The 11676-nt window shown below is 41.1% G+C and overlaps 1 protein-coding gene across 1 annotated transcript in view; it reads left to right on the top strand.

Annotated features, from left to right (window-relative positions):
* The first annotated feature begins 1987 nt into the window (after positions 1-1987).
* The window catches only part of GUCY2C (guanylate cyclase 2C), a 49659-nt gene continuing 39970 nt past the window's right edge, over positions 1988-11676 (top strand). The window contains exons 1-6 of the mRNA XM_009902436.2: positions 1988-2210; positions 3073-3185; positions 4449-4516; positions 4913-5128; positions 7452-7573; positions 8639-8735. Coding sequence (XP_009900738.1) covers positions 1988-2210; positions 3073-3185; positions 4449-4516; positions 4913-5128; positions 7452-7573; positions 8639-8735 — 839 coding nt within the window. The remainder of the gene's footprint in view (positions 2211-3072; positions 3186-4448; positions 4517-4912; positions 5129-7451; positions 7574-8638; positions 8736-11676) is intronic.

The raw sequence follows: 11676 nt of genomic DNA, 5'->3' as shown, positions 1-11676 counted from the left end.
CCGAGACACTAACACACAGGGCAGTTAAGAAACGGAGAGCTCAACAAGTCCTCTATAACATGCTCTGGCTGGAGACTCACGGTGGCACTGTGAAGGCAGACAGTAAAAAGAAATGCTGTAGCCAAAGCTATAGCTGATTTTACCTTTTGTTTTTAAAGGGTGTTTTAAAGCTGCTTTGAAAACCAAATGAACACAGGAACAGATCAAACCCAGGGAGATCTCATTGCCATTACATACTCCCTGTGTGAATAACAATGTAAAACACCCAGTTCTACTTGCATTATCCATGCTGGCTGACTGTTTCTCTCACACAGGCTAAGAAGAGTATAAAAAGGCAAATCTTGCTCTGCTGAAGTTAATGACAAATCTCTTATTGACTTATATGGGATTAGTTTCACGGACTTTGTAAATATCTATAAAATGGGGCTGTGATGAGCAGATGATCTCAGCATGAAAAGTTATATTCCATTCTCAGTCTGTGGCTCTAGCCAGCCATACTAGTCCAGATGTTTACATGACAGACTGATCATTTAGAATTACTTTATTACTAATTACAAATGCTAGATTAGATACCAGGAGGTATTCAAGGTCTCTTCTTAAATGCTGGCTCATGGTCTCCTTTATAATTGGGTAAAAGAAAGGGTCAAACCATAATACTTTGGTGTTAAAATAGGATCATGTAAGAACTCTGTGCAAATACATTTGAAGTGCTCCCAACATCTTTTAAACACAGGCTTTGAAAGAAATCACAGAATTGCACTTCTGTTTCATACCAACCCCACTATTACTTACACTGCTGCTGATTATTTTCCTTGTTTGTCTTAAAATTATTTCAGGAAGGTAATAAAAGTAAACTGATGTATTAATTGACAGCTCTGGGCATGCACAATCACACTTGGAACTGTATTTAAATTTGCCTCGCTGTTCTCCTTTGTGGCCAGAATTATCCGTAAGGCTTGTGGGGTTTTTGTCTTCCCTTCACCCTACCTACCTTCCCTGAGACCATTTTTAGGAAAAGCACTCAGGAAAGCCCCAAAATCCTACATGGGAACAGTACTGCAATGCCCTTTTAATGTGTGCCTTTTAGTGATACCACTTACAATTTAGCTTTGGTCCCAGAGATCTGAGATGTGGCCTTCAGCCTTCCGAATCCTGACCTGATGTAAGAGGTTTGTTTGAGTATGTTTGGCCCACATTTGAGGAGCTGTCTGACAGGGTGAGACTGGGCAACGGAACCTGTGCTGCCTAGAAGCAATGTGTGTGGGGCAGACCTGGGGCACAATGGTGGATATGAATGGACAAGCTTTGTGCTGAGTCTGCTCTGTAAGCAGAAACAAAGGTGTTGGTCTGGAGGACAATTCTGCTAGCAGAAGAAGTTCTTCAATGGTAAAAGCCAAAGGAATGAAACTGATAATATCACAGAAGAAAATACACCATTGATTTATAAGGCCAGCCAGCAGAGATGGTGTAGCAATGTAGACAGAGATAGAGGGCAACACAAAGAGGAAGCAACCATCTGTTTTCCTCCAGGTTTTAATGGATCTTGTATTTTATTTCCATTTTAAAGAGTTGTCTTTACAGTCCATTTGTGCCCTCCCCTTCCTTCTCTCATCTCGTCCCTGTGATAAATAGTTAGTCTCCTTATCAGGAAAGGTTTCAGGTAATGCTTGAGTTTTATAGCCTCAGCCTTTCCGTAAGCAAACAATCAAGCAACCTTTAGTCTCTCTCCCTTCCTCAGTTTTCCTGTTGCTATTTTTTCCACAAATAGAAGTGCCATCTAGTACACTGCAGGGGTGGGCAGAGGTGAAGGCAGGGACAGGGATAGGGAAGTGCCTCAGAGAAGGATTGTACAGCCTGTTTGAATCTCTAGCGTGGAGATCTCTTTTATCCTATCCAGGGACAAAAGCAATGGAGAGTATCTGAAAGAAAGAGTCGGAAGAGAAGAAGAAAGACGAGAGCACACACAATGAGTCTAAATTGAGCAACAATGAAGAAAAGAATGTTGGGTCTGGCCCTTTGGCCTTTGTATTTTTCATTCCAGCTACTCCAGCTACTCCAGCAGCAAGTGGACTCAAATGAGTGCAGCAACAACAGTTATGTGATCAATGTGATGCTCATGAATTACTCAGATTTACCATCATCTACTCATATGTTGAAATTGGCTGTGGAACAAGCCATGGAAAGGGTACAAAAAGAAATCCAGACAACAGGTAAGGCAACAGCTTTTGGTTATCCCTCATTTGACCTTCAGAAAACTGCTCCTCAGGCAGGCTCCTTGCCTGTCTGTTCAGCTTATGTAAATCTTTCAGAAATAATGATATCCTACTGTACAAAGAGAAGTGCTCTACAGATGGGCAAAACCATCTTTGCTTTAATGGTGTTTGGGCAGACTTTTCCTGACTACTTTTCTGGAGATGTTCAGTTGGGATTGAGAACATGGGATCAGACTAGACCTAGTGTAGTAACTGGGATGCCCTTGATTCCTCTCCTGACTGGATTAACTTCTGCTTTCTGAAAATACTTTTCCTCTTGTCCCCCTCTGTTGATTGCATTATGACTTGAAGTGTCAAGAATCTGTAGCCCCTATGCTTTTCCCTCATTTAGGGTCACTGCAGATGATGCTTTTATTTATTTTGATATCCTACCTCTCCATTTACTGTCACCAATCTACTGTCATTCTCTAGAATATCATGGGGAAAATATTCCAAATAAATGATACCTATTCCTTTTCTGTCCTCTAACTGAAGAGATTTACTCTGATTTTATTGGAAAGTGATCTCTCAGTTAGTTTTTACAGAGCTTCAAAAAATGTCTCCTATAAAATGGCCAACACTGGAAGTACTTTGTACTGAAAGTAGTAGCACTCAGCTAAAGAAGTCAGCAGTCCACACTGGAGCAAATTTTACAGCGTTGTCCAAAGTAGCGGAGAGTTAGGTGGACTTTCTAGCAGCTTTTTGTTGGGAGACATCCTAGCAGAAGACTGCTCAGACCTGTGTCAGAGGAAGAGGCATAGAGTGTATGAGTGGCTATCCGCAACTCATAATGCTGGTTACTTTTACATTTGTATTACAGAAAAAAATGTTACAGTCAATGCCACCTTCCACAGCTTCACCTCCTCACTCTATGTCTCACAAGGCTGTCATACCAGCACCTGTGAAGGTGTGGAGCTCATCAAGGAAATTTATGTGAGTAGCAGGCTTCTTTAAGTCGTTTTCCTAAAAAGACAAGACTTTTTTCTTTCTCTGTGTGTATGAGTCTCTGTTTTTCCTTATTAACTTCTGGTCCTGTTGTTCAGTCCCAAACAAATTTGACAGAGAAGTGACATTTTCAAGGGGAAGATGTTCCTGCAGGTTTTGTGAAGACAGGCAAATACTGGAGAGAGATTCTATGCGTGCTTCTCAGAGGCTGTCATTAGATGTTTGGGGCTAGCTAAAGCAGTCTTCTGCTTCAGGCTCCTTTGCCTATGCTTAAATTGTCCTCATTTTTGTATCTGCACAGCTCTTTGTGTAGCCTCATAGTCAAAGCAATCTGCTACAAAAAGACCCAACAGCCAACTGAAAAACTCCAACCACTCCAACAGCACAAACAAAGTGAAAATAAAAAGATCCATTTCAGATTGGATCAGACCCTGGCCTGGTTTGCTATCAGTTTACACAAATACACAGAGAGAGCTGTACAAGGATGGAAACATGCAGACAGAGAGATTATTAGGCTGGCACTGATAGCAAAGAAATGTGTGTGGAACTATGCCCAGAGGGCAAAGATGAAGTGCTCATTTCTCACTAGAAATCAAAGAAATCACGTGGGAGAAACTATGTGAACACCTTGCTGTGTGGAAAAGCTCCATTCAGAATTGGTGCCTTACAAGAGGCTGTATTTTGCTGGATTTTCTCATGGCTAATAACTGCACTGTCTCTCACCTTTGAGTGAAACTCTGTCAATCCAATGTGAATTTTCAATTCTACTGAGGTATGATCAAGTGCTATAATTTTTGTGAAGAAGTCACTAACGGCACAGAAAGCTGCTGATCAGGCCTCACTTGGTGGTCACAGAAGGAAGGGTTTTTTGGTACAATCTTCATTTCATGTACACATAACTGATAGTTTTTCTGATATTCAGTATCTTGTAATTCCAACCACTTCTGCAAATGCAAGCACTTCTGGGGCATGTGCAGTCATAAAAGTTGCAAGATTTTAATCCCAACTTGCTGTCTGTATTTTAACAAGGGTCATACTCACAGGCACAATTTGGTCCACTGCCTTTTCTTAGCTTGCTGTAATTCCTCCCTCCTTCCCTCTAGGTTTGTTCTTTTAACCTTTCTGTATCTTTTTTGCTACTCTTGCTTTTGCTGGGTAAATTCTGTGACTTTTTCTCATATCCTAAAGTTTTTTTCTTCTGCCAGTCCCTCTGCACTGTCCCCACTACTGATCTTTTCTGATCCCTTGCAGGATGACGGTGCACTTGGCTGTGTTGTCATAGGACCTGCTTGCACTTATGCCACCTACCAAATGGTCTCGTAAGTACCACCTGTTCTTTGTGCCTAACTTTATGTTTGCTTTTCTGTCATCTGCTGGATATGCAGCTGCCCAGAATGATGTCAAAGGCTTTTTTTCTCAGCAGCCAAGGAGCAGAAATGGATGAGTCCTCGAGCCTTTGAAGTTTTGTTATAGCCCTTGGGCTGAAATGGTGCATGGTACGGGGGCAGCGAGAGAAGCTGCCTGCACAAGTTCAGTGGGGCTTTGCAGTGCCAATACTGACTTGAAATCTTGAGGATCCTTCTGTTTCTGGTTCAAATTGCTATTAAACTAATGCAGGGCACAAGAGGAGGGGGAGCTGAGGACAGAAATCACGTGGTAGCTGCCTTGGTGCAACAGCAATCCATTCAGACTTGTCCTCTTGTCTCTCCCTTCAGAGTTGAAACAATACTGAGCCTGCCTCTGATCTCTGTAGGGAGCTTTGGACTGTCCTGTGACTACAAAGCAAACCTTACCCGCCTTCTGACCCCAGCCAGGAAAGTGAATGATTTCTTCTATTATTTTTGGAAAGAATCTCGGCTGCCATTCAAAACAACAAGCTGGGACACTACCTATATTTACAAGAGGAACAAAAACTCGGAGGCGTGCCTCTGGTAAGGTCTAAACCCACCTCTAACCCAGCTGTTGATAAACTCTGCCTCCATCCATTGGACATGGTTCTTGCAAGCTGTCCTTTGAGTCCTACAGTTTGGGAGGTGCCTTGTAGTTACCTCCCAAATGAGGGATCAAGCCCTTTAGCTCTACTACCTATCTGAATATTTCACTCAGTCTACTTTTAAGTATTCTCAAGCCTTGGCTTTACCTGTGCACAGCATAGCCCACATGTTGTCCTTAGCAGAAATACCTGTTTATTGCATCCTTGATGTTAACACTGTGACATGAGAGGCACCTCCATCCAGCTCTTCATAGATGACTTTTTAGGTCAGAGGTCTTAGCAAACTCTTGTAATGTTTCTCCACATTAATGGCTTCAGTCTGTGGGTGTTATTGTTGCTCCAAAACATTATCATAGAATCACAGAATGGTTTGGGTTGGAAGGGACTTCCAAAGGTCATCTAGTCCAACCCCCCTGCAGTAAGCAGGGACATTCCCAAAGTTCAAACTGCATCTTTTTTTGAACAAAATAACCCCCAATGATTGCTATGCTCTCACCAGCTTGGATCAAAGGAGACAGTTTTCACTTTGTAACCTGAAACATCAGCCTCTGCTTGATTCTCAAGAATGCTGGGTGTTCTGCTGGCCTAAAATCAAAGGCTGGTTTTAGTCAAGAAGGCTCTTTAATCATCTGATATTTATCATTACTCTTCTATTATTGACTCTTATTTAATTTTCAGCTCACATGAGTGTTTTCTATGCTCATTTGAATTAGTTTTCCAATTTTGGGACAAAAATTGGGCCTACTAATTTTATGAATGTAGCTCAAAGGCAGGCAAGAATTCATGGAAATAACTATTATTTATCTTTCCAATTAATAACATGAGAAACTTGCAGAATTGTAAGTAAAATGTATTACTGTATTGGCTCCACAGTGATATATGCATGCACTTAGAGAATATTCTGTGTACAGAAATAGCTATTTTTATTAATTAAGAGGCCTAAAAACTTATTTCCAGTTCACTACTTTGTAGATATTTAGGGACTTTTATTGTTTCCTCCTTTTTTAGTACAGATAGCAATTTCATCACATGATTTAATTGCAATGATTGCCTCTCTTTGATGCTTTGAAATATCAGTGCACTTTGCTTACCTTTTACTGTAATCCCTCTTTCTCCATATTTGCAGCTACCATTGCCAAAACACTACACACACACTAGTTAAATCCCTTTAATCCTGCAAATTTCCTACCTTTCAGGGAGGTCAGTGCATGTAAGTTATTTACCATGTGTTTCCTACCTTGTCTTTATCAATACTTCTTTTCAGGGCCTTTTTAATGAGTTCAGAATTATCAGTTTCTGCTTTAACAGAGTCAGTTTGAAGGTTTTTGAACTATCTCATTAAAAACACAATCTATTTTTGCTAAAGCACAAGCCATACTGGATGGGCTAATTGACTTCCCCATATGTGTATTAAAATAAGCCAATACCCACAGTGACAGCAAAATCAGGGCATGTCTCAATTATGCATTTGTGTCTGTAAATTAATGGTTAATGACTCTGTTCCTGAAAAAAAAAAACCAAAACAAAAAGGAAGAATAAGGTATTTGTTCCATTTTTCCTCTGCAGTGACTTTATTTCAGACACAAAATGTTGAGGCAAGATTAGGATTTAGGAGTTGCTGGTTTTGCTTAGTATTTCATCTATCTTTTACTCTCTTGGTTGTTTCTTCTGTAAGTGGTGGGTTTTTATTTTCTGTTTTGGGTTGTTTGGTGTTTTTTTTTGGTTGGTTTTCTGTCCTCATTTTTTTCCCCTTCAAGTTTTAACTGACTTAGTGCAGAGGGTTTTGTCTATTTTTATTGCTACTTTACTTCTGTCACAGAAGAATACATGTATGGGTTTTCTCTCATATTTTTTTTCTGCAGCTCTCATTTATTCCTTTGAGCCTGCACATTTGTCTTCTAGGATTACCACTGATGTCATGAATCAGGAGAGGTTTTTGGCTCTGCCTCCCAGTTACTCTCACTTACTGTAATCTCTCCATACCCCTGATTTCTTTCTTAATTGTTAATATCTTATTACATCATTCTATTCTCCAAGCCCATTAGTTGTACAACCAGGCTCAAATACCTCTGAGTAACTTTCCAAACACTTTTATGTCCTGTATTGATTTTCTATCTTCTACCACTGCAGAAAAAACCTGTTCCATGCCACCCTGCAGACACTCGCGTGTGCTGTAAACAGCCGATTTCACCTTTTGGCTTATTTAGGAGAATGTGAGGAGTTAGCAATTTCCTAACAGTATCTGTGCTCCCTTGTGCCAGGTACATGAATGCACTAGATGCTGGAATCACACAATTCTCTGAAAGACTGAAGTTCAAGGACATTTTAAGGACTCCAGAGCAGCTTAGAAAAACTGTGAACGATCCCAACCGGAAAAGCAATGGTAAGGGGGTGCTGAGGGTGCACTGTCTCGTGCAGGTAAACTGCTTCTCCCAGGAAACCAGACCTACCCCTTAGGGATAATCCTTCCACAGAAATGATAAAAAAATGCAGCTATACCATTTTACATGGATGCAAACATAAACCAGCACATAGTTCCTGGATTCCTCTCTTCATCTCTATAAAATATGATGGAACCTTGTGGTTCCAGAAAGCTGTTTGGGTTATCTTTTTAAAGCTATCTTTGATATCTTTATCAATGATCTGGACAAGGGGATTGAGTGCACCCTCAGTAGGCTTGCAGGTGACACTAAAATGGGAGGGATTATTGATCTGCTTGAAAGCAGGAAGGCTCTGCAGAGAGGCAGGATGGGAGTGCTGGTTGACATCTCTTCGAGCATGAGCCAGCAGTGTGCTCAGGTGGCCAAGAAGACCAACAAACTCCTGGCCTTTATCAGGAATAGTGAGGCCAGTGAGACAAGAGAAGTGATTGTCCCTCTGCACTCAGCACTGGTGAGGCCACACTTTGAACAATATGTTCAGTTTTGGGGCCCTCATTGAAAGGAAGACATATATGGGCCTCATTTGTGCCATCAAGGGGTACTTGTTCTGGAAGTCATCCATCTAAACTAGAAAAAATGGGTGAGTAAATACCTCATCTTCTCCTAAGACTAAGGACCTGGCATCACCAGACCGGATGAGTGAGAGAGTAACAGGTAAGCCAATGAAACTATTACTTCAATGTCATTTAACCTGGAAATGTTCATATTCAGTTGCCTTATTGCATCAGAACTGCTAATGCTTATTTGAGTGAGATAATGGTAGTGCTCTGGTGCAATCAGACAGAAAATGGTGCAGGTTTTGAGGCACCTTTTACCATTTTCCTTCACATAACCCAGTCTTACCACAGAGAGTGTAACTCTGTGCCTGGGTCCAGCACAGTGCAGGCAATGTGCCTCAGCCCAGTATTGCTCTACTGCCTGTTACTCAAGAATGGAGAAGCCAACAAATGTTCTCTTTTTGTCTTTACCTTTCACCAATCTGTCTTCATTTTTCGTCCAATCTGTAGTGATCATCATGTGTGGCTCTCCAAATGACCTCACCGAAGACTTGGAGACAGCAGAAGTGGATAAGGACATTGTTATCATCCTGATAGATCTCTTCAAGTAAAGTGTCACCTTTGCTTTTCCTCTTTTCTCTGCAGTTTGCTGAACAATAGAGATAACAGAAATAGTCTGAGTGGAAATATTTAGTTGAAGAAAAGCTTTCTCACAAAATGTCTTCCATTACCATCAATCCTCATGTCTTGCCATGTACCTAAGCAGCTTAGTGTTAAATTCATGGCATGTCCTCAACAATATCCCCTTTAGTTCACATCACATTTTTCTAAGGCAATGGCAAAGAAAGGTTAAACCATCCCATGAAATCCTTGGTCAGGAAGCCATGAGAGAATCCAAAACCAGAGTGGTCATGAGCTGTTCATATGAGATACTGCACATTTTGTACTCTGCCCAAACAGGAAATTGGGCAAATGTGGCTTTCAGTATATTTTCCTAGGCTCTTTTTATTTACTTTTTTACATTTTAAAGAGTGGTACAACTTTTTCTTCTACTTCATAACCATCTCTTCAACATCTTTATAACTACAAATATCTAAAATTTCACATTTCTCTGTTTGTGTGTGTATATATATATTGCTCAATTTAATCTTTACTTTACTACTACAAAATGCTTATAGGTGAGGACTGGTATAAACTGGCCTTATCAATGGTAGCCTCAAAGCCTTGTCTGTGTGTAGGAACTGAGAGCTGAACTCTGGCCCTGAGCCCTAGGTGACACAGCACAGCTCACATCTATATGGCTAAGTGGAGATTCCTAAAGTGCTTTTTGGGTATGGCTCTGGTCACCCCAGCAAGTCACAGTCTGGGAGAATGCTGGACCCAAACCATGCTTAGAACTGTGCTGGCAACTTAATAGTATGCATGATCATAAGGCAGATGTCTGTGCCCATGTCTCAAGCTTACTTATTTCACTGTTGATACAGCAAAAAAATCCATGAACTTCTAGGGCCTGTTGGACTTCCTGACCCTCATGTCTAAAGCTGGTGTTGACATGGCATGGTAGAGGCACTTCGGATTACTGACTTTGGATTACATTTAGCCTTTGGGCCCAAGGTGGAGCTTGTGGTTCAAGTTCTAATAGGATCTTCTGTACACTTTCACCATATGTACTTGTCAGAAATGCCTCTAGAGCTTTAGACTTTCCACCACTTTATCCAGGCACTAGGAATCCCCAGCTGCTTTTCCTGAAGAAATGGTCACAATTCCTGTTTCTTTGCAAACACACAATGGGCTCTATGTTTAGGAATACTTTTACTTACTGCTGTTGCATTTATAATGGTTGCCTCAGAATAGGTGAGGGTGATTAGGGGCTTCTCTACTGTGATAGGCATCCTTCTGAAATACCTAGCTGCCTCAACCTATCTTATATGCTGCCCTCCTTTAATGTGCTACACACCCTTGATTTTGCTGAATATCTCAAATCAGAGAATTATTTTGGTTGGAAAAGACTTCTAAGATCATCAAGTCCAACTGCTGACCTAACACCACCATGGCCATTAAACCATGTCCCAAAGTGCCATGTCCACATGTTCCTTGATGGTGACTTCACCACCTCCCTGGGCAACCTATTTCAATGCCTGACCACTCCTTCTATAAAGAATTTTTTCCTAATATCCAATTTAAACTTCTCCTCATGCAATTTCAGTCCATTTATTTTGTTCCAGCACCTGATACTAGAAAGAGAAGAGACCAACACCCACCTCACTGCAACCTCCTTTCAGGGAATTGTAGAGAGCAATGACGTCTCCCCTCAGCCTCCTCTTCTCCAAACGGAACCATCCCAGTTCCCTCAGCTGTCCCTCATCAGACCTGTTCTCTAGACCCTTCACCAACTTTGTGGCCCTTTTCTGGGCATGCTCTTTCTCGTAGTGAGTGGCCCAAAACTGAACACAGTATTTGAAGTGTGGCCTAACCAGTGCCAAGTACACAAGCATCTCAGATCATGTTCTTCTTAAAATAGAAACAAAACACAGGCATGTTAGTTTCAAACTAACTCAAGATGTAGGAGAAGACAGCAGGCAAGGTCTCTTGAATCTCCAGGAGTCAAGTCCCTCAGACAAAGCACTGGCTTTAAATTTTCTTCAGCTCTGAGCCCTCTGGCAGCCACAACACACAGTGTTTAAGTCTCCCTCAGGGAAGGTAGGATGCTGAGGACTGCTGAATACTCCTCTTTACCTGGCTGGCTCATTCCAAGCATGAATGAAAAACACTTTGAAATTGCTCAGGGTGAAAAGTGCAATGAAGGCAGGGACAGGGCTCTAGTGTTAGGATACCATGTGATGGTCATGGACTGAAGCCTGTGGCCTCCAATAATACAGTATTGACTGAAAAAAAAGGAAAGGATGGTTAACCATGAAAAATGAGAGAAGGTTCTTATGCTATCTATAGCAGTAACAGATGCTGCCACTTGACACTCTTGCTAAATTCCTCTCTAACATGTGAATCCAGTTATTGCCAGTCTGCAAAGCACTTCCAGATAGACTGTCAGGCTGATGAAACCAAGAGTTTCATTCGATTTCCCTTGCTCACTGAATGAACCAAATCACTAATCTGCTTTCTGCACATCTCCAACTGTTCCATACCCTTCTGTTAAATGCTTTTAGTGCAAATCTTGCTGTGACCAATTCTATCAAAATCAGAGGAACATGCAAAAGAGTGAAGAACAGGTCAGAAACCACACAATAACCTGAGGAAACTACAAATATTTTTTTAAGATATATAAACTCCTGCTTGATGGAAGAGGAAATAAACAGGACAGAAACCAAACAGTTAGAATAGTAACAATAATTCACTGCAACCTTAGAGTTTTAGATTGCCAGATCTCTCTCTTTGATATTGCCTTTTAGTGGAGTTAAACAAAGAAGCTGGCTTCATGGAATGAGTAACAGAGAGAGCTTTGTCAACAGTGAAATATTACTTCTAGAACTAGAGTTTAAACCTGTTAAAAAACAGTGCCACTGGGTAGAGGAGAATGATTCATGTTTACC

This window comes from Dryobates pubescens, chromosome 15 (genome assembly GCF_014839835.1).
Source record: "Dryobates pubescens isolate bDryPub1 chromosome 15, bDryPub1.pri, whole genome shotgun sequence".
NCBI classification, from domain to species: Eukaryota; Metazoa; Chordata; class Aves; order Piciformes; family Picidae; genus Dryobates; species Dryobates pubescens.
The sequence above is the reverse complement of the archived record's forward strand: the minus strand, read 5'-3'. Positions and strand labels throughout refer to the sequence as shown.